Raw genomic sequence first — 24079 nt, forward strand, 5'->3', positions numbered from 1 at the left:
TTCCCCATTCTTTATGTTTGAGTCCCTTCTATGTGCTAGGTGATATGCTATGTGTATTACATATATCATGCCCTTTAAAATGTTTTATATATAGTCAACTCTAGTGTAATTTTTACTGGGAGTGGGTTTAGTGGCAGTATTTTCAGGTGTCAGGGCAGAACAGATGACAGAAATACTGGTCACAACTTTCCTTTTATCGTACACTGTGTTAGGCTCCCTCCTATTCCTCACCAAATCAGGCATTCTCTTTCTATGATTTAAGAGTCATTCTGTTAAATAATTTCCACAAAGCTTAGAGTTTCTGTCTGCCTCATTGAAACTACCTGATGTACATCATAGGTAATCAAGTAATACTATTTGAATGAATAAAGAATTAATAAGAAAACTGGCATGGAATTAGTAATGTCCCTCTTAATCATAATTCATTCAATAAATATTTAGTATTTAGTATTCTGTGTCAAGAATTATGCAGGGCTCTTGGTTTATTGAATGACCAAGCCAAGTAGTGGTAATTTTTAAAAATAGACAAGAAAATGAGTGCTTGATACTTTTTGTCTATAACTATTACTAAAGCTCTGGATTCTGAGGAGCTTTATATGATAAATGCTACTACTTGGGTGAACCTTATCAAAGGCTTATTGTTCTCTACTTCTTAGTTAATAGAATTATTTTGTAGTAGCAAGTCAGTTTTAGGTCTGAGTATACCAGAAATATATTGCATTTCTTAAGTCTGTTAACTGTTTTATTTTTAAGCCTTAACTCATTGCAAGGATTGAATGAAACTGTGAAAGTGAAGTCGCTTAGTCGTGTCCAACTCTTTGCGACCCCATGGATTGCAGTCTACCACACTGCTCGGTCCATGGGATTTTCCAGGCAAGGGTACTGGAGTGGGTTGCCATTTCCTTCTCCAGAGGATCTTCCCGACCCAGGGATTGAACCCAGGTCTCCCGCACTGTAGGCAGACGCTTTACCATCTGAGCCACCAGGGATGTCAGTTGAAACTGTAGACCCTTGTAAAACACCTTTTACTCATGGGGACACATCAGTCAGGTTGCTATGACTTCTTTTGATTAATAGTAATATATAATGGTGAACCTATTGACTGCTGAATGGAGAGCTTGCTTATTAGCCTTTGCTCCTGGCTAATCCCACCAATCCAGACTGTATGTATGCCTATAATGTTATTTCTAATTATAAATGTTTACTTCTTCAAAAGTAATTTTTGGTAGCTATGTTCAATAATGAGTGCTTCTATTTTTTCTCTCTCTCTTCCTTCCCTCTTCCCTTCCTTTCCTTCCAAAATTAAAAACAAAGCTGTCATCTCCTTGGGTTATTCAAGGGTAGAAATAAAAGAGGACAAAAATAGGTGTACTTCTTTTAAAGGAATGTTGCAGAGAGAAAGCATAGGGGGGTGCATCTGAGTAAATATGTAGCCAAAATCATTTATATACAGATTTAGCTTAAGTGAAATATTTATTTTGTTTAAACATACAATATCTGAAATAATGGATTCATATTTTTTTAAGAGCACCAGAAGTTCCACCAGCACAACCAAAACCTGGGGTTGCAGCTCCCCCAGAAGTAGCACCTGCTCCCAAATCATGGGCCAGTAACAAGCAAGGTGGGCAAGGAGATGGTAAGTAGACATTAGCTGGGGAAACTGGTTAGGCTTGATAGTTACTGAACAGCCAGACAGAAGATAAGGGACAAATTATACTGTTTTGGCAGGGGCAGAGAACACTGTCAAAAGAAATTATTAGACCCTTAAAAAAAAGGATCTTTTAAAAAAATCTCTTGGGCTAGTTAAGTTTCAGTATTAAGACCTATATATGAGCCAGTAATAGGAATCAAAGAAGTAGTCTTTAAGATACCCCAAGCCCCATATTACTCTGTCTTTACCCTCTGTAACCAGACAAAATCTTGTGCCTTCAGTTCTGAGACAGAAAATACCCAGACATTAATGTTGATTGCTGTAAACCATATTAATCTCCATCCGTGCCCTTTAACCTTTTCTGTTTCAAGCATGCTACTCCCAGTTTCCATTGTAGAGAAGATCTAGGAGAATAGCCATCAAGGATAGTAGCTGTAATACTTCCCTCCCCGCTAGGAATGATGGGCTTCCCAACAAAATTTAATTTCCCCACTTGCAAATATGTCTGTAAAACATACAGAGAAACCCGTCTAGGCACTCAAGCTAATGAAGTCAGTTCTTTTAGTTTATGGAAGTGTAAAATAGGCAGGCAGGTAGATAGGCAAATGAGTGAATAGTGAGGTGCCATCAGTATCTCAGCAGTTAAACAAAAACATCATAGCCTCACCATATTTGTAGTGTTGATTCATAAATTCTGTTTTAGTAATGTTGTTTGAACTGATTCTTAGTGTTATTTATTAGCAAAAAAATTTAACTTGTGTTGAAAATGAAAGGAGTCATAATAAAAGAGAAACAGAAGTGAAACTCTCCTCGTTTGCTGCACCAATTTTAATGAGTCTGCCAGAACAATGTCTGGCAGATTCCTTTCTCAGATTTTTTTTTCTCCTCATGGCTGTTCATTAACTTTCCAAGGGATTCTAATTCTAGATAAATTGAAAATTTTATGGATATGTACAGTCACCATTGCAGTGTGGAATAAATTACCAGAAAAAGGAGAGAGCTCTATCCTGGAAGGGTTTTTGTATTATCTTCAGTATTATATGTTGTTGTTGTTGTTGTTTTTTTTAATGTTTAGGAATCCAGGTGAATAGTCATTTTCAACAAGAATTTCCCAGCCTACAGGCAGCTGGGGATCAGGAAAAAAAAGAAAAAGAAGCAAATGATGACAACTATGGACCTGGACCCAGTTTACGCCCACCAAGTAAGAATATTTTCTCTTAGTAAAAGTGTAGAGTGAGATTATATTTGTGTTCTGTTTTGATACAACCTCCTGCCTGCTGCTGTTGTATGTAGTTTGAAAAGGCAGACAGTAACTATAATTGATTGCCACTTAAGTATGGTTTTTACATGAACAGCATCAGTTTAACTTGAGAACTTGTTGGAAGTATGTGTCTTGGGCCTCACACCAACCTACTAAATCAAAAGTTAGCATTTTAACAAAATGACTAGAGAACTTACATCAGTATTTGGTTATTTTTACAATAGTAAAAATTTTTAGCAAACCTCCCCGATATGCAAATGTTTATGTATAAATTTTATCCATTCATTTGCTTTCTGCTAATATTCAGGGATCCCTTGCTTTCTGAATTCAAACTGAGGAGCTAATCAGTTTAAATAGTAAGAGATACTTGTATTATATGCATTATAAAGCAGAAAATAAAAATAGAAATGTAAAATCTTTGAGAGATTTTAAAATGTCTAATGAGTTATGTTGGATTCATAGTGTTGTTAACAGATACCTCAAAGGACCCTGGACCCTGTACAGGGTTTTCCTCTTTGCAGTAATAGTTACAAATCCATGTTTTTTTATAACCTGATACATTTTGTATTTCTTTGGCTATTTCTTATCAGATCTGAGTAGATAATTTTTTTTTTAATTATTGTTATGTGGTTGATGAGTTTATATTAGGAATAGTAGTGTCGACTCCACTATTGTTTAGTTTCTTTTCACCAGTTATCTGTTGCTGTGTAATGTATTTGGCAGTAAGATAACAAATTGAACTGGACATTTCAGTCTCTGAGGGTTAGGAATCTGGCAGCCACTTAGCTGGGGGTTCTGCCTCAGGTTTTGTTGGTTCTCATCAAAATTACAGTGAAGCCTTCATCTGATGCTGACTTGACTAGGCGTACTGTGTCAAGCTCTCTCATGGCTCATTTGTGTATGGGCAGCTCACAACATGAATTCCTCAGAAAAAATAAGGAGGGACAGACAGACATCTCTCACTCAAGATGGAAACCCCTAGGCTTTCATAGCCTGTTTTCAGAGAAGACCGCCAACACATCTGTCTTACTCTACAGGTTGCACAGACCAATCCTGGGACACAGTTGAGTGGACTACACCAGGTGTGAATAGAAGGAGTAGAGACCACTGGAACCAAACAGGGTTTCCTTGTAAAACCAATTATCTGTTTTATCTGGTTACATGTAGTTGAATCAGGTTACACAGACACTAAATCTGTGCGCTTGGGCACATGTAATAGGCAGTAATAGATGGAAAATGAATGAGAGCATGCATCACTATCAATCCTTTTGGGGTATAGAACTCCCTTCCCTCAGGACTGCTCTGGTATAACTGATTTTAATCTCTGTATCAAAAACTGGTGAAGCTTGATAGGGAATTCCTAATATTTTCTTCCCCAACCCCAGTGTTTGCTTCTGGAGGTACCCTCTGAGGTGTATCCTCTCTACTTTGGAAGTCACTGCTCTGACTACCTAAACACCTTCAAAGCCTAGATACCTAGTACAGCCTAGGTTAGACTTTCACTGTTCCTTCACTATGCTTACTTGATTTCTAGTACAGAGTAGATTAGACTTTACTGTTCCTTCACTGTGCTTACTTGATTAAATATTCTTGAAATATGCCTCACTTGGTTTCACTCTGTTCCATTTTGAGATTTTCTTTGTTTTCTTTTTTTCCTATCTCTCTTCACACCAGATGTTGCTTGTTGGAGAGATGGTGGCAAATCTGCTAGTTCATCTTTAACATCTGACCAAGATGAAAAGCCTGGCCAGGATGAAAGCACAGCTGGAACATCAGAGCAAAGTGATATCCTCAAAGTGGTAGAAAAGAGGATAGCTTGTGGTCCTCCACAGGCTAAACTGAATGGACAACAGCCTGCCCTTGCTTCGCAATACAGAGCTATGATGCCTCCTTATGTGAGTATTGTTGAATCAGCAAGGGGTTAAATAAGAGGTTTTTGCTCTGGATACCAAGGGAAGAATTGGAATGGGGAAAAGTTTAGGTCTTTATTTTCATTAACATCTAACTAAAAATTAACATTTCCTTTGATTATGAATTTAGGAATCAATCACAGCAGTACCTGAGTTTTATCCTTTATAGGCATCATGTAACATTACATTAAGATACTGCAAATATTTTTTATACTCAGCATAACTTCAAAATAGTTATTAGTGTTACTTACTGAAGCATGCATGTTACTGTATCACAAATTTTGTTTTTTAAATATCGTGGGGACAGAATTTTAGTATAATTAATTTCTTAGTAATCCTGTGTTTTCAATTATGCATTTAAAAACATTTTTATGAGATGATGTCCATAGGATTTATCAGACTGCTAAAGGGGTTGTTCATGGCACAAAAAAGGTTAATACCTGCTTTAGTTCTGAAGTTTTTATTAATATACCTTTAAGTGTTTTTAAAATCTTTTTATAATGAAATATTTTTAACATTCAAAAATAGAAATGATTAAAAGAAAGCACGAACTTTCTTCTTCCCCTATCTGCCATACATCTTCAACAATTACCAATTTGTGGTACATCTTGTTTCACTTACATTTCTCACCACCTGGAATTACTAAACAAATCCTAGTAGATCATCTCATCCATATATATTTTAGATTAGATTTTAAAAGAGAAAGACTAGGGGAAAGCTCACAGTGCCATTATCACACATATAAAAAAAAATTCTTCTTTAAATACTAAGTCATTGTTCCAGTTTCCCTGATTGTCTCTTAATTAGGATCCAGATACCATCTATTCTTGAGATTGGTTGGTATTTTTCATAGCATTTTTGTTATCTATGGGTATCTTTGCCTCCATCTCTTACTTTCTTTGGAGCATATCTATCACAGTTTGTTACCCGTGGAGTTTCTCACAGTCTGGGTTTTGCTGATTCTGTCCTTGTAGTTTCATTTAATGTATATTTCTGAGGGGACTTGCCTGGCAGTTCAGTGGTTCCACACTCCCAGTGCAGGGGGCACAGGTTCAATCTCTAGTCAGCGAATTAGATTCCACATGCCACACATTGCACCCCCACCTCAAAAAAAAGAACCTAAGAGTGGCAGGGGAAATTTAATTTTGAAAGTATGTATTACTATATATACTTCTGACCCCTGTATTTCCTATAAATTTGTTGCCCTCTTTTTGTTTGCTCTCAGTCTACTGTGAAATTGTATGGCGAGTTACATGTGTTCAAGTAAATAAATTTACGTTTTATTTAACCATTCTAAGATAGAGGGAAATCAATTATTAGTACAATTGCTTGTTGAATATTTTCTTTAATTATTGGAGTGTATAATAAGATCGGTCTTAAATGCTAACCTGACCTTGAGTAATGATTTGTATCCAAATACTTGTCTCCCGGTATTTTTCAAGTTGTGCTTCCAAGGACCCCTGAATTTCCAGATGTGGGGGTGGGATAAGGGAAGGTAAGAGGAAAGATCAAGTGAGCTCTGTTACCAATTTCATCAATGAATTTATTCAAATAAAGTGTTTCACTAAACAAACATTTTTAAAAATATTATATATTGAAAAGTTGTTTCTACAATGTTCTTGAGGCAAATTCCTAAATTTTAAACATTTACCACCACATAATATCTATGCCTAAGTAATCAGCAGAAGGATCTAATGCAACTTAATCTATGACCATTTGCCTCCAGTTATCTATTTGCTAATTTCAGTGTGGAAGTGAGATGGAACCAAAAATTCTCTGGAGTATTCCCCAAACACAAAGCTGCCCCAGTTGAGTTTCAGTTGCCCCAACCCTTCTTAGAAATTTCTTCTTTACATAGCACAATCATATAAGCATAGCTTTTCTTCAAGTATGAAGTAATTTCCTCATCTAATGGTTTTTTTGTTTTTAAAGAAAAACTAATCTGTTTCAGGATATAAATTATGTATTTAAAGTAATACAATTTCATTTTTTTAAAACATAATTTAACCTGGATATGAGCAGAGTAAATAACCAAGCACTGCTTGACATTTCTTCCCTTATAAATCATAGGTTAATTCCCTTGGTATTACTAGTTGTCTTCATAATCTATCTTACAAATTTTCCTAAAGTCAGATTCACAAAGCCAAGTTCCCATGGAGAGCATCATCTTTGGGTCTTTTTATGTAACTACTATCTGTGTAATAACTTGGCTCAGAATCCACTTATGCCCTACCCATAGAAAATCCCTCAATTAGCTGCCTGCCCACTTCCTCCCTCACCTTCCTCGGGTTATGGGCTATCCTTGTATCTGAACTGAGTTCTTTACCAACAAATCTGCTCTCAGTTACTCTACTCTTGCATTAGGATGGAGGTTTCACGTTGTATCATTTCACATCTTTAAACTTGGTTAAGAAAATTGAAGTTTTCTGAGGTGCATGCATGTTGTGTTTATTTTCAATTCCGTGCAGTTATTTTTATGTAACTTTGTTAATGAGATAACAGAAGTTCTTAATATGATGTGTCCTAGTTCTTACCTCTTTGTAATGACTTGGTAGAGGCAGTAGTTTTATAAATGGCTTGTTATTGACAGTGAATGATAATCTATACCAGTAGATAAAATTCTGTATTCACAGTGCTATTTATTTTAATAATTTCTATATATTATAATTTCAGGCTTAGGGGTAACCTTTTTTTTTAAATAACTTAGTAGCTAAATTTACCAATTTTGTTTCCTTTATGCAGATGTTTCAGCAGTATCCTAGGATGGCCTATCCTCCTCTACATGGTCCCATGAGGTTTCCACCTTCTTTATCTGAAACAAACAAGTAAGACTACTTGTTAAGATTTTCAGGAGGTTGAGTAGATTGTGGGGATTTATTATTCTGTCTTCAAGGTACATTTGTCATCAACAAGTAATTGGTTAACTTTCATCAATAGAACAAAAATACTTTAATCTTCTAAAACATTAAATCACTTGACATAAAATTCTGAAAACTGAAAATTGTGGCCCCCAAAATGGATGGCACTTTACTCCGTCTTCCTTCCATGACGTTGATAACCCCCATTCTTTTTTTCCTTAATTGTAAACCTTGAGCATCCTCCTGAATGATGATTTTCCTTCAAGTTCTTTATTTTCAGATGAATAGAACTCTTAGCCATATAGACTTCTAATGTATATTTGTTTTATTTTAAATGCTTGAAAATTTTGCTGTTAAATATCTGCATAAGAAACATCATTATGTATTGTCTTAAATTTATGTGTTAATCTTAAAGTCTTTTCATACACATGCCAGTGCAGAATACTTTGTATATTACCATGTAGAAAGCATTAATGTTGAATTGAAGTTAACTAAATTCCAGTCTTTTACTATTTTCCTAATTTAGTATCATTAAAACTTGGTATCCTTTTTCCCTCATAACCTGTCACTGCTTAGAGGCCTTCGAGGAAGAGGCCCACCTCCTTCATGGGCCTCTGAGCCTGAACGTCCCTCCATCCTTAGTGCATCAGAACTGAAGGAGCTTGATAAATTTGATAACCTAGATGCTGAAGCTGACGAAGGTTGGGCAGGTAGGAGACAAGATTAATAAAGCACTTTTAGATTTTATACACTTTGAAACAGTCAGTCTGAATTCTCCTTAATTTAATAGGTGCTCAGATGGAAGTGGATTATACAGAACAGCTGAATTTCAGTGATGATGATGAGCAAGGAAGTAGTAGTCCTAAAGAAAACAGCAGGTAAGTTGTGATATCTGTTACTAATAATAGTGTGAATTTGTTAATGTAACATGGCTCACTTATTTAATTTTATTTTTGCCTGCTCTGGGTCTTTGTTGCTCACAGGCTTTCTGTAGTTGTGGCGAGTAGGGGCTATTCTCTAGTCTTGCACGGACTTCTCTTTGCGGTGGCGGCTTTTGTTGCAGAGCACGGGCTCTGGAGAGTGCGGGCTTCAGTAGTTATGGCCTGTGGGCCTAGTTGCCTCTTGGCATTTGGAATCTTCCTGGACCAGGGAGTCCAGGAAGTGAGCCCATGTCCCCTGCAGTGGCAGTTGGATTCTTAACGACTGGACCACCAGGGAAGTCCCACATGAGCCATTTATGCAAAGAGTTTTCATTGATAGGTATTTGCTCCCTGCTTATAGAATTTCTGTGTCCTACTCCGAGGATTTTTACTGGGTGGGAAGGTGATTGATGAGCCAAAGTTTCAAAGTATGAATAATCAAGGAATTAAGAGTCTGATGTTTCTAAAGAAAATACTTATTTTTTTTAAAAGAAGCTGTTTATATGGCTCAGTCCCTAACCCGTTCGCCTAAAACTATCACAACATTGTTTGTTAGTTGGCTATACCTAATACAAAATAAAAAGTTAAAAACTGCATAGATGCTTGTCATCTAATGGAGGTACTTTGAGACACCGTATCAGGGATCATTTAAAACTTTTTACTTGCTTGACCTGATCCATATTTATGAAACTGGAGAAAACTTACTTGGGTTACAACAGCTGCTTCAAGTCTTTGATTTTTTTAACTTAACAAGGAGCAATAAGTTCTTGGGAAATGGGAGCTTTTCCTTTTTTTTTTTTTTTTTTAAAAACATGGGGCGAGGTCAGGAATATATGGGTCATAAAGCATAAAAATTGGGCTCTTAAACAGGAGCTTGCATGTACACATCGGTATAGTTTTTCAGCCATAATGTTGTAATACATTGCTGTTTGATTATCAGCTGTGAGATGCCTGTGATTTGTCAGTACTTTTAAAATACTATAGCTTGATTGCTCTTTTTCACTAAATCAGAACAAATTAGAGTAAATGAGAATAATTAATTATCTGGAGTATTAGTTGCATTCAGATGAGAGTTTTGGGTGAGAATAATAGAATAATAGAAAATGATGGAATCATATTGTGTGTCAAGTGGGTGTGTCTGTATTTGACAAGTACTCTATTGCAGCTTATATCTTGTGATAATCTGGCCAAGCCCAGGCATTGCAGCTTATATCTTGTGATAATCTGTCCAAGCCCAGGCCCCATCTCATTGCAGATAATAGCGTATATTTCTTGAGTGAATAAATTAGCACTGCTCAATTAAAAAGCCACCTCATTCCTTAATGAATTTTCCCCCAAAACTGAATGAAAGTAATGTCTTTTTTATGTTGAGAAAATGCATTTACTTAACATTTATATTTTGTCTATTCTATTTATTATTTCACTTGGGTTTTGATTCTTCAGTGAGGATCAAAGTTCAAAAGCCTCTGAAAACACTGAAAACCGAAAAGAACCAGATGAAGTTTCCAACACCAAATCATCTTCTCAGATACCTACCCAGCCATCAGTAGCAAAAGGTCCCTATGGGAAAGGACCGCCATTTAATCAGGTTTGTGGGAATCATGAGGTTCTTGTCACTGCAGACAAGGGACAAGGATAAATTAATCTTATAATCATGGAGTTGGAAAAAGACTTAGGAAATGGAAACTATATATTTTTTCTTAAAGAGACATAAACCATAGACTTATTGCATACCAATAAGAGCTGTGTAAGAACTAGTAGTTGTCGAGTAGTATATGCTAAACCACAAGTTTGAATTTCATAAGCCATTGGTGAGTCGTTGGAAAATAAATTTGTGAATTCTGGAAAAGCAGGTTTTTTAAATTAATTATTAAGTAAAACCTGTATTTTGTGTGACTTTTAACTGACATAATAGGGAATGATGAATGAACAGAGAAATATAGACCATATCTTCATATGTGTGTGTGTGAGATCCTGAAATATAAAAACAAGTAACTAATCCATTCATATCTGGTTCCAGTGTTTTAAATGTTTCTTTTCTTTATATAAACTTAAAAAGTTTAGTCTGCCATTAGGAAAAAAATTCCATGAAAAGAATTGGACCTATATAAATAAAAATTTGAAATTAAAGGCATAATTCTCCACAGCCAGATTACTTGGGCTACAATTCTAGGATTTTCACACTAAGAATCTACTTTTAACAAAGTTATTTTGTGTTTGTAACTTTATTGAAATGCTTGAGTGATTCTATAGAATGTAGTTATAGGGACTGATGTATTTTTATTTAAAAAGGAAAAGAGTAATGATGTTTTACTTTTTGCAGTCTTTTGGTCTCACTGAAAAACATTACAGTCAGAAATATTTGAAGTAGATATTTTTTATCTTATTTTGTAAAAATTATTTTCTTTATAATAGGAACGTGGACCATCATCACACTTGCCACCACCTCCAAAGTTGCTTGCACAGCAGGTAAATCTTAATTAAATGCTTGTTAATGGACTGTAGGTATTATTTGCCCTGTTTGTTACAGTGGAAAGGTTCTGTGTTTCTAATTGATAATTTTTATGAAATAGTTACCAACCTTACCTTGTAGCTGCACCTCTTTCTTTAGCTTTCCCTCTTCCTTCTCAGCTCATTAGCATGCTCCTAATTTTTCTAAGAAAATAAAGAAGCACCTGTTCTTCCCAATCAAGTACCTTTCCTGTACTGACTTTTTTTCTATTGTCCTTGTTCCTTAGGACCACCTTTCTACTTGTTCCTGGATCCCATCTTTGTCGGTTACCAGTAATATTGTCTCTCACCTTTAAAAAAAGTTTTAAACTCCAACCCTTCTTCAACTCACTACAGTTCACACCTCCCCATCACCACCACCAATTTCCTCCCTATATCTCTGTTCTCCTTCATGGCAAAATTGTTTTAGTGAGTTCTTTACACTTCTGCCATCACTTTCTCATTAACCCTCTCCAGTTATACTTTGATCTCCCAGTATACCTTTGAAAAAATGTTATTATCAAGATTAGTAATGACTGTTCCATCTTGCCACAATCCATTCTCCTGTATTCATTTACTTAATCTCAGCAGCAGTTAGCATAGGTAATCTCTTCGTCCCTCCATCCTTCTAAAATTTTGCTTTTGAAGTATCACAGATATTAACAATCCACAGGCCTTCCTTCCTTGATCACTCTGATGTGATAGGTGCACATACCATCACCGTCATCTGCACTAGTCATTTTCCTTTTAACCACTGCATGCTCTTTGTAGCATTTCTATACACATACAAGCTAAAACTAAAACATTTAGCAGAAAATGTAGAAGAAAGTCTTTATGAACTTGGGCCAACAAAAATGTCTTGGATGAGACAAAAAAGACATGAATTAGAAAGAAGAGATTGATCAGTCTGATTTTTTAAAAACATCTCTAAGGCAAAGAAAAGATCACAGGAAAAATATTAGTAATTCATCTGACAAGGAACTTATATTGGGTTGCGGGGGGGGGGGGGGTGCACGTACGTGTATTTAAAAACTCTTGCAACTCAACAATGAGACCAAAAAGTCCAACAGAATGATTTGAACATTCATTTCACAAAGTAAGGTATACAGATGGCTAATAAGCACATGGAAAAATGTTCAACATCTTTAGTTCCCAGCAAAATGAAAACTAAAACCACATTGAAATTTTGTTACATGTCCAGAATTTTCAAGGCTGATGGCACCAGATGTTGGCAAGGATATAGAGCAGGTGACACCCTCATACATTGCTGATGGAGCCATAAAACCTGTAATCACTTTGGAAAACAGTTTGGCAGTTTCTTATAGAGAGAAACACATAGTTGCTATATGACTTGGCAGTTCCATTCCTGGGTATTCATCTAAAGGAAACGAAAACATGCATTTACACAAATACTTAAGCAGGAATGTCTGTAGCTGTCTTATTCCTACTTAAAAACTAGAAGCAATCCGAATGTATGTCCGTCCACAGACGAAACAGTATGCTTCTGATGCCGTAGTATCCAGCAATAGAATTCAGCGAACAGTTGTTGTACACTGACCCCAAAATCCCTACCATGAGCACCAGAAGCCAGATACAAAACAACATAACTTATTGTATTCATTTTTGTGAAATTTTAGGAAAGGCAGAAGTACTCTATACTATAGAAGTAGATTACTGGTTGCATGGGGTCAGGGATTCATACAGAGGACTGACGAAAATGCTCTATATGTTGAATGGGGCAGTAGTTACATAAGTTTATCATTTGTCCAAAGTCATCAAACTATACAGTTAAAATATATGTATCACATTTTATGTAAATTATACTTCAGTAAAGTTGCTTTTCAAAAAAATGCTTACCCTGTGTAAATTAGGTGTGCTTATATAATTACTTTGTTTTTGCAGTTTGTCTTTGAGGTATAGATTAAGTAACAATACCAGAGAGATGAAGCAGTTTTTCTAAGATAAACTGTTAGTAAATGGTAGAGTCTGGATTTATGGTTTGTTTCTTTGGTTGGTTGTTTTTAGTATTCAGTCCAGTGTTTTCACCATATCATTGTTATCTCTTTTGTAGGAATTCTGAATAGTTACATGGCTTTTAAGGTTTCTTCACCCTAGTAGCTATTTATCAGTATTTTTAAAGCACATTTTTAAGTTCTTGATGTTTCAGCTCTTCATGTGTTTTTTTTCATTCTGCTTGTCTTTGTATAGTTGCTGACATTGATTTTAGACTTTGTAGTAATTGTTTTAGAGCACATCAGTTGAAAATTAAATCAGTAAAACTCAGTCTCTCAGGTGATCCCCTCTCCACCATGGGCTCTAGATATGAATCTCTCTTTAAACATAGACTTCTCAAAAAAAAGAATTCTCTACCCAGCCTGCTTTCTAGGAATTTCTTCTCCTTTGGCGTGTCAGCAGCAGCAGTGTCTCTATGTGCTTCACTTAGCATCTTTGACTGTCCACTCTTTCCTTGTAACTGTACCCTGATCTCAGCTCATGTGGTGCCATGTTGCATCTTTATGGATTCTTTTCTCCCTCTTTAGGCATTCCATCTCTCGCAGTTACTACTAAAGCACTCATATTCTAAATTTCCTTTGTCTCTAAATTTAGATTTTGAAATATATGTTGTGGCAGCTTCTAGTTTTACTCAGCTCAGATAATATTAGATGGCTGGATTAACTATTCTAGAAACTTATCTGGATATACTATTTTCCCCACATTGATTTTGCATTTAATGTGTATGTTTTTCAGGGAAATTTTCTGATATTCCATGGAGAATTTTGCTCCTGCTATATGTCTGTGATATATCCTGTGTTGTCATACTCATCTGAGAATTTATTTTAAAATTTCAGCATCCTCCTCCAGACCGACAGGCAGTACCTGGAAGACCAGGCCCTTTCCCCCCCAAGCAGCAGGTCCCAGATGAAGATGAAATATGGAAGCAAAGAAGAAGGCAGCAGTCAGAACTTTCTGCAGCAGTGGAACGTGCTCGTAAACGGCGTGAAGAGGAAGAGCGAAGAATGGAAGAACAAAGGAAAGCAGCATGTGCAGAGAAACTTAAACGACTGGATGAAAAGCTTGGCATAGTGGACAAACAACCCTCTCCAGAGGAAATCAGAGAAAGGGAACGAGAAAAAGAACGAGAAAAGGAATGGGAACGTGAGAAAGAACTTGAAAAAGAACAAGAGCGGGAGCAAGAAAAGGAGAGGGAAAAAGAAAGGGAAAGGCAACAGGAAAAGGAAAAAGAACTGGAGCGAGAACAGGAAAAACAGAGAGAAATGGAGAAGGAAAGAAAGCAAGAAAAAGAGAAGGAGCTAGAACGGCAGCAAGAAAAGGAAAAAGAACTGCAAAAGACGAAAGAACAGGAAAAGGAATGTGAGTTGGAGAAGAGAGACAGAGAGAAAGTGGATGAAAAAACTGAACACAAAGAACCTACTTCAGAACCTATGGTAGAAAAACCAGAAAGTGAAAACAGCTGTAACAAAGGTATGATAGTCTTGTTTGTCCTTAAATAAGCTTTGCAAAAGGCTTCCTATTACTTATATTGTGAATGTTGTATGTTTGTATATTTTTAAAATATGTAATCCAAATAAAAGTGATTGATGTTTTTTGGTTATAGGTTGAATTTTATTGGATACTTTTTTTTTAATTGAATACTTGAAAATGTGGGTTTTGTTCTGTAATTTTTTTATTATGATAAAATTCATGTAGCATAAAATTTAGCATCTTAACCATTTTTTATTAAAATGATATTAAAAGCACTCATAATGAACTATCACTGCCATCTATCTCCAGAACTCCTTTCATCTTGTGAAATCAAAATTCTGTATCTATTAAACAATAACTTCCCAGCCCCTGGGTGGTGATTCTGCTTCCTTCCTGTGGGTGTGATTGTAACTGTTGTCAGTGCCTCGTGTGGGTGGAATCATAGTATTTGTCTTTCTGTGACTGACATTTTTATCATAATGTCCTTAAGTTTTATCAGTTGTAGCATGAGTGAAAGAAAAAAAGAAAGGATAGAATTTCCTTCCTTTTTAAATCTACTAATTCATCATATAAATGCATACACACACCATATTTTGCTTACCCAATCTGTTGATGGACACTTGGGTCGATTCCATGTTTTACCTATTTTGAATAATATTGATGTGACTATGAGTGTACAGATATCTCTTTGAGACCCTATTTTCATTTCTTTTGAGTCAGGCATACCTCAGATGTTGCAGGTTTGTTCCAGACCATAGCAATAAAGCAAGTCATGTGAATTTTTTGATTTCCCAGTGCATATAAAAGTTATGTTTACACTATTCTACAGACTATTAAGTGTGCAGTAGCATTTTCTTTAGAAATATATATATATGTGTGTATATATATATATATAGTATATGCATACCTTAATAATACTTTATTGCTAAAAATACTAACCGTCACTAACCCTTCAGTAAGTCATCATCTTTTCGCTGGTGAGGGAGTCTTGCATCAGTGTTAATGCTGCTGATGATCCGGGTGGTGGTTGCTGAAGGTTGGAGTGGTAGCTGTGGCAAATGTCTTAAGATAGCAATGAAGTTTGCTGCATCAGTTGGCTCTTATTTTACAAATGATTTCTCTATAGCATCAATGCTGTTTCATAATTTTATCCACAAAAAATCTTTCAAAATTGGAGTCAGTCCTCTCAAACCCTGCTGATGCTTTACCAAATAAGTTTATGTAATAATAATCTAAATCTTTTGTTGTCTTTTTAACAGTCTTCATAGTCATCCCCAAGGAGTAGATTCCATCTCATAAAAACCACTTTCTTCGTTCATCCATTGGAAAGCAGCTTATTGTCTATTCAAGTTTTGTCATAAGATGGCAGCAATTCAGTTGTATCTCAGCTCCACTTCAAATTCTAGCTCTCTTGCTGTTTCTGCCACATCTGCAGTTACTTCTTCCACTGCAGTCTTGAACGCCTCAAAATTGTCCAATACTAAGTTGAATAAAAGAAGCAAAAGGAGGCACCCTTGTCTTCTTCCTGATCTTGCAGAAAAACTTCTCAGCCTGTCAACATTGAGTGTGGTATTAGCTGTGGGTTTCTGATAAGTGGATTTTATTATGTTGAAGTAGTTTCCTTCTATTCCTGGTTTGAGTATTTTTATCATAAAAATGTGTTGAATTTTGTCAAAAATCCTTTTCTGTATTAATTTTGATGATCATGTTATTTTTCCTTCATTCTGTCAATGTGTAGTATATTGATCAATTTGTATATATTGAACCATCCTTGCATCCCAGGAATATATCGCACTTGGTAATTAGTATACTATCAGTATATTGCTAAATTCTGTTTTCTAGTATTTTGTTGAGAATTTTTGCATCAGTGTTCATAAGAGATATTTGTATTTATCTGCAGTTTTCTTGTGTCTTTGTTTGGCTTTGGTATCATGTTGATGCTGGTCTTGTAAATTAATTAGGAAGTGTTCCCTCCTCTTCAGTTTTTGGAAGTTTGAGAAGAATTGATGTTAGTTTTTTAAATGTTTGGTGGAATTCATCCATGAAGCCATCAGGTCCAGGACTTTTCTTTGCTGCAAGATTTGTGATTGCCAGGTCAATCTCCTGACTAGTTAAAAGTGTTCACATTTTATATTTCTTTGTGATTTTTAGTGTTGGTAGATGTTTTTGTTTGGGAGACTGTACATTTCATCTAGGTTATCCAGTTCATTGGTGTACAGTTGTTCATAGTTCTCTCATAATCCTTTTTATTTCTGTAGGATTGGTAGTAGTGTCCCATTTTCATTTCTAATTTTAGTAATTTGAGTCTTTTTTTCCTTAGTTTACTCTCCCAGCTAAATATTTGTCAATTTTGTAGAGCTTGTCAAAGAACCAACTTTTGTTTTCATTGATTTTTCTCTATTTTTCTGTTCTCTCTTGATCTCTGCTGTGAATTTTATTTCCTTCTGGTACCTTGGGTTTGGTTCTTATTCTCATTCCTTAAGTCATAACTCTGGGTTATTGATTTTGAGAGATTTCCTATTTTTCCTTAATGCAACCATTTATAGCTATAAATTCCCCCCTTTACTTTTCTTGCATCCGGTAAGTTTTTTTATGTTGTGTTTTCGTTTACATTCATCTCTTCGGTATTTTCCAACTTCCCTTGCACTTTCTTTTTTAATTTTTTGGTTGTTTAAGAGTGTTATTTAATTTCTTGGAGAAGGAAATGGCAACCCACTCCAATATTCTTGCCTGAAAAGGCAATAGACAGAGGAGCCTGGTGGGCTGCAGTACATCGGGCTACATGACTGAGCATGCATGCATGAGGGTGGAGAGAGATGGGCTGGTAGCAGTAAACTGGTAGAACTAAAAAAAAAAAAAATTATTTAATTTCCACAAATTTATGAATATTCCTTACTTCTCTAGTGGTTTTGAACTTCTTTTCATTTTGGTTAGAGAAAAAACTTTTCTATATCTGTCTTTTGAACTCTTTTGAGAGTTAATTTGGGTCCTAACATCGTCTGTTCTGAAAATGTCCTTGAAAAGAATATATATGCTGTTTTTGAGTAGAGTGTTCTGTATATGTCTGTGAATCTAGTTGGTTTGGTGGTGGTTTAGTCACTAAGTCATGTCTGACTCTTTTGACCCCATGGACTATATAGCCTGCCAGGCTCCTCTGTCCGTGGGATTCTCCAGGCAAGAATACTGGAGCGGGTTGCCATTTTCTTCTCCAAGGGATCTTCCCGGCCCAGGAATCAAACCTGGGTCTCCTGCATTGTAGGCAGAGCTACAAGGGAAGCCCAGAGTTGGTCTAGTTGGTTTAGTAAGTCCTTTTTCCTTACTTCTTTGTGGCTGTTCTATTCATCATTGAGATAGGGTTGTTGAAGCCTCTGAATGTGCAAGTATGTATCCCCCAGTATTTTGCATCATACTTTTTTTGATGGTCATGTTACTAGGTGTGTAAATGTTTATAATTGTTGCGTCTTGCTGTATTGAACCTTTTATTAGTATTTAATGACCTTCTTCTGAGAAGGCAATGGCACCCCACTCCAGTACTCTTGCCTGGAAAATCCATGGACAGAGGAGCCTGGTAGGCTGCAGTCCATGGGGTCACTAAGAGTCGGACACGACTGAGCAACTTGACTTTCACTTTTCTCTTTCATGCATTGGAGAAGGAAATGGCAACCCACTCCAGTGTTCTTGCCTGGAGAATCCCAGGGACGGCGGGGCCTGGTGGGCTGTCGTCTATGGGGTCGCACAGAGTCAGACACCACTGAAGCAACTTCGCATTAGCATTAGCAATGACCTTCTTTGTCTCTTGTAAAACTTTGATTTAAAGTCAGTTTTATCTCAGTGTAGCCACCCTGCTCTCTTTGGTTACTATTTCCATGGAATGTCTTTTCATTTTCAGTTTATTTGTATCTTTGGATCTAAAGTGAGTTTATTGTAGATATCATATAGTTAGATGACCTTCAGTTCTATTTTGTCAGCAAAATAGTATTGGCTTCATACATAGATGCTGATTCTTTTACTCTTTTCTGATTCCACAGCATTTAACTAAATGAAATCTCCTTTGTTTATACATGGGTTAATACCTCTAAAACTTAAAGTTGAATAGAGTTTAATGGGAATTTTGGATTGTCATAATTAAATGACTGCTCTGTTCATAATTTCATATTTGTTTTTCTACCAGCTTAGATATATAAAAGCTTTCATAGGTTATCTATATGCTTACCAGAATGCTTCCCCTCCCCACCCCCCCAAAAAAAAACTTTGCTGGACTTCCCTGGTGGTCCAGTGGTTAATACTCTGTGCTTCCATCACAGGAGGCATGGGTTCATACCTGTTGATGTGTGGCACCGCACCCCCCCACCCCCCAAAAAAAGCCTTTGCTAGCTATAATCAGCTGATGTGTTCTTCCCAAAATTGGATCATAAACTCTAATTAATAGAACTATGCTCCAAATTTAAAGTTTCATCTTAGTAGAGTTAACAGTGATTTAAGATAGAAATAGTTTTATTTCAGTACATTTCTGTTATGGAAATACTGAAATTTTTTTTACCGTAAAACTCATGCTGTTTCTATAAGACAATGCTGCTTGAAGTTATAAAGCTATTTAAAGTTTTCCTTTAAGTTTTTAATCTGTATTCTAAGTTGCCTTCAAATTTGGTCCTTAATGTCACTATAAAGAGAAGTAAGAGTGTTTTATCTCAACTTTTTCTTATCTCAACTTTTTTAGAAAATAAGATATAGCCCGTGCAGATTGTTTAGTTACCACATTTCACAGATTTCTTATATTAAGCAGTCTAGAGATAATTTGATGTTGATTATGGGCTTTTATTATGTATCCTAAGCACTTAGCTCAAAACACTTAAAAAAGGTAAAGCAAAAGTTCTCACCACAGAAATGAAAAATATTTTATTACTTTAAAATTGATGAATTCTGAAAGAACAATCTTTGAGAATTTTATTCGCAATTAGTGAGAAAAGACCATGAATTAGAAATAAGGAAATTCCTTTAATTAGTCATAGTTTTGCAAGCAAATACATGTGTTGACCCTGATTAATTTACCGTCAACAGCGACTATATATTGTACATGGACTAATTTTAGTTTTGTTTGTAGTGATCATTATTTAGTGGCACTTGTATTTTCATTCACATTTCATATGTCCTCTGATGGCAATTTAACTTTAGCTGGGTTTACCAGTAAGGTGTACCCATTTCATTTTTAAGTGTTGCACCTTCTTGGCTGTCTTTTCCCTCTTAATATTTTATCATTTTTAAAACATTTTTAATATCGAATGTAATACAAAGTGTGACTTTTGATTCTTTACTGCGTGGTTTTACATTGACTTTACATTAGCTTTCCCCTTAAAATTCACCTCTGATTCTCTAAGAAAAGAATTTATAACATAACATGGCTTTGTAGTTGTAACAAATGTCATTTTCTAAAATGAATATAACTCTGGTTTTCTTTGGGATGAGAACTTTTTTTGGTTGAAGGGATGTGTGTGGTTCTCCTTTTTGTGTATCATAATTGATACCCTTTACATAGAACAATGATTTATATATTTGAAGATACTGGTGATCATTTGGTTGTCATGATCATTCGTTTTATGATCATTAAAATGAATGATCATAGTTAAATTCATTATATTATCATTATCATTATATTATTATATTATCAATTATATCAATATATCAATTATATTATCATTATAATATTATCATTAGTTAATATATCTATAGATAATAGTCCCCTAATCAAAAAAATTTTATAAACCAGCATGTTCTATTTTAAGCATTTATAGGCCATTCTTGTTTTCATCTAAATGCTAGTGAACCACAAGTAAATGTTGACAGTAGTGTTAATATTTATTGAAACAGTGAAAAATAGAATTTGAAATGGTTTATTATCACAAAATATCAAATACAGACTTTTGTATAATAAAGCATCTGGGCATGTGAGTTCTGTCTTAAGAATCCAGCTTTGAGAAAATCTGAGGTTTTGTTAAACTAATGTTACCTCATTGCATTGATGGTTACCAATATTAAAATACAAAATGGTGTTTTGGAGTAAGGATACTTTCTTCCTCATTAGCTTTTAAAATATGTCTGATTATTTCACTCCAGTATGAACAGCATGTATTAATGTTAAGTGTCATAGATGAGTATAATTTTCTTTCACCTTTTCTTTGGACAGAGGATGACCCAGTTTTCACTAGACAAGATAGCAATCGCAGTGAGAAAGAGACCACGCAGGTAGCACATGAACCAGAACCAGAATCAGGGTCTCAGCCTCGGCCTGCTGTATTATCTGGCTATTTTAAACAGTTTCAGAAGTCTTTACCACCACGATTCCAGCGGCAGCAGGTAACAATAAAAACATTTTATCTTGTACGTGTGTTTGAAAGGTTTATTGTTCAGTAGTATGAGAAATAATTTAACATAAAATTCAAAATACCCAAAACATACAAATTTCCTCTGAAAAGTTTGCCTCTTTTAAATTAGTAAAAGTTTGTTGATATGGGCTTTATACGTTCCTTTTTTTCTGCCTCATCTTCCTTTCTAGGAAATGGTTTCTTGCAGTAAAATCAATGAGTGATTAGTTGCTCAAGTATAAGGCAGAATGTCATAACTGAACCTGTGTTCTCTTGTCTTGCCATCTCTCACTGTCAAATGTGTTTTGAGTTCTTTTCCCTTAGGGTTTCAAAAAAGTCTGTTTTCCAATATGATTGGTTGTATTAATTTATCACATGGAACTAAAGGCTCAAAATGTGAGATCCTGCCTATTTTTTCAGGAACAGATGAAGCAGCAGCAGTGGCAGCAGCAGCAACAGCAGGGTGTGCTTCCGCAGACGGTTCCTTCTCAGCCATCCGGCAGTGCTGTCCCTCCACCACCACACAGACCTCTTTACCAGCCCATGCAGCCTCACCCCCAGCACTTGGCTTCCATGGGTTTTGATCCAAGGTGGCTCATGATGCAGTCATACATGGATCCTCGGATGATATCAGGTAGACCTGCCATGGATATTCCACCCATTCATCCTGGTAAGTTGAAATTGGCATTGTCTCCTGGCTTACTTGCAGTTGTGCAAGTTTAGAGTTTTTCATTTTCCCCACAATTTTAGTCTTACTTCCTTTGAGAGTGAAAATCTAGTAAGAACTTGTATAAGACTTCTTAGTCATAAAATGATATATCGTCTTTGAGCACAGAGTAGTTAAATTCCAGTTACTATACCAACAGTGTGGAAGACCAAAATACTGTACTTTCTGTTTTGTGAATATTACTTCAAAAATTTCAGATGGAAAAATTACTATCTTAGTTACAATATCTATTGTTTGCTGCATTGTTTTCATTCTTTCAGGTGTTTCAGCATTTTAATTTTATGCATATGTTATATATTACAGCTATTTTTTCTGTCATTTACCAGCCTACCACCTGAATTTCCTAATAGGTTAGCTAGAAACAAATAAAATAGCTGTGTTTATCAGAATAAATTCAGATAATCCAGCACCAAGATGGTACAGAGGAAAATTTAGAGGGGATAAAAATACAATCAAGAATTACATCTTGATTTTAAAATTTATACTGAAAAAAATTTTTTAATTTATTTATATTAGTTGGAAACTAATTACTTTACAATATTGTAGTGGTTTTTGCCATACGTTGATATGAATCAGTCATGGGTTTACCTGTGTTTCCCATCCTGAACCCCTCTCCCACCTCCTTCCCCATCCCATCCCTCTGGGTCATCCCAGTGCACCGGCCCTGAGCACCCTGTCTCGTGCATCAAACTTGGACTGGCGATCTGTTTCATATAGAATAGCATTGAAACATGTATATTATCATATATGAAAACTTTAAATTTAAGAGACATAATGTATGGCATACTGATCAACTAATTAAATTAATAGAATTTTCTATGGGAAATGTTTTTCTGAAAATTCATCACTTGGTAGTAATTCTCAAAATGTTTAACATGCACAGAGTCGTGATACTTATTATCTGATTTTTATAGGCATTATCTTTTCTTTCCTTTAAAGTAAAATAGACTGTTCTTATGGTTTTGCTTGTGTTGCTTCCTGGATTTTTAAATCTATTTATTTAACAGCAACAATAAAAATCTCATTCACAGAAAAATTCAATTTTCACTGATGATTTTTTGAGTTAATCAGTTTTACTTGCCAAAAGTATTTCTTTAAATATAGAGATGTCCAAATAGTAATTAAGTATTAATCTGGATACTGTATTAACCTGGATACCATGTCTATAATGATTCTGTTTCCTTTGTTTTCTCCCTGCACTCTGATCTTTTTGTGATCTTTTGTGTAGGAATGATTCCTCCTAAGCCACTAATGAGACGAGATCAGATGGAAGGGTCACCAAACAATTCTGAGTCATTTGAGCATTTGGCTCGCTCTGCAAGAGATCATGCGATTTCGCTCTCTGAGCCTCGAATGATGTGGGGGTCAGATCCCTATCCTCATACTGAGCCTCAGCAGGCCACCACTCCCAAGGCAGCAGAAGAACCTGAGGATGTAAGGTAATTATTAAAGTCATTAGCAAGCCAATAGAATATTGTGGGGAAATGAAAACTATGTAGACTCCCTGGAGATCATTCTGACTTAGGACTGAGCCACAGATCTGATTTTCTCCCATTTAATATGCCTTATTTCATTCTAGGATGTATTTTCCTTTGCCCAGCATTTAGTATTAATTGATTAGGGCATTTTGCGACATAGTTCTTTCTGTACCCTTATTTAAATACTGAAATTTAGTGGTAGCTGTCAAAATTGTCAAGATTCTCCTGTACTTGACATATAGTCTGGCTAAAGTGTTGATATAATTCTTCCACTTATTGAGAAATGTTAGACATTTAATTATCAATGTCTTATGGAAGTTTTCTAAGGTCAAGTTAAGGGTAAACACTAATTTACTGTTACTTTGAAGTATCAGACAATTGGTGATCTTCAGTAATTTATAATGATAAGTTTGAGCTTTTGCCCTTTTAAGGAATTTGTTTTATGATGTTTTAAAATTCTGATTCATTGGGAAAGATGGACCTACTCTAGTGTACTCTGGTTATAAGTGAAAATTACCAGTTTTGATAGATAAAACTTTCACATAAGCATGGTCTAAACTTCTTTTTCTCAAGGACTGAGTTTCATTTCTTTTTAATTGAGGGGAGTAGAAACATAACACAATATCTACCCTCCTGTCAAATTTTTAAGTATATAGGACAGTGTTGTTAACTGTAAGCATAATATTGTATAATGGATCTCTAACTTTTTCATCTTGCACAACCAAAATTTTTTACCCATTTCATCACAACTCATTTTCCCCTTCCTCCTACTCCCTGGTAATTACTTCTTTATGGACTAGTTTTATTATATTAATAGTTTATAGTTTTATTATATTAATAGTTTATATAAGTGGGATCATACAGTATTTGTTCTTCTGTGACTGGTTTATTTCATTTAGTGTAATATCCTTATCTATGATGTAGCATATAGCAGGATTTTCT

At 35.4% G+C, this 24079-nt stretch overlaps 1 protein-coding gene across 13 annotated transcripts in view; it reads left to right on the forward strand.

The window, feature by feature from the left end:
- PRRC2C (proline rich coiled-coil 2C) overlaps nt 1-24079 on the forward strand; it is a 95332-nt gene that overhangs the window by 29406 nt on the left and 41847 nt on the right. For 12 of the 13 annotated variants that reach the window (NM_001206655.1, XM_024976108.2, XM_024976100.2 and 9 more), the window contains 12 exon segments: nt 1527-1636; nt 2727-2852; nt 4587-4807; nt 7565-7647; nt 8257-8390; nt 8471-8558; nt 10044-10188; nt 11016-11069; nt 13940-14573; nt 20755-20924; nt 21353-21602; nt 22888-23098. In NM_001206655.1, the coding sequence (NP_001193584.1) occupies nt 1527-1636; nt 2727-2852; nt 4587-4807; nt 7565-7647; nt 8257-8390; nt 8471-8558; nt 10044-10188; nt 11016-11069; nt 13940-14573; nt 20755-20924; nt 21353-21602; nt 22888-23098 (2226 nt within the window). 13 annotated transcript variants of the gene reach the window in all.

The sequence above is a fragment of the Bos taurus genome, chromosome 16, assembly GCF_002263795.3.
Source record: "Bos taurus isolate L1 Dominette 01449 registration number 42190680 breed Hereford chromosome 16, ARS-UCD2.0, whole genome shotgun sequence".
Lineage (NCBI taxonomy): Eukaryota > Metazoa > Chordata > Mammalia > Artiodactyla > Bovidae > Bos > Bos taurus.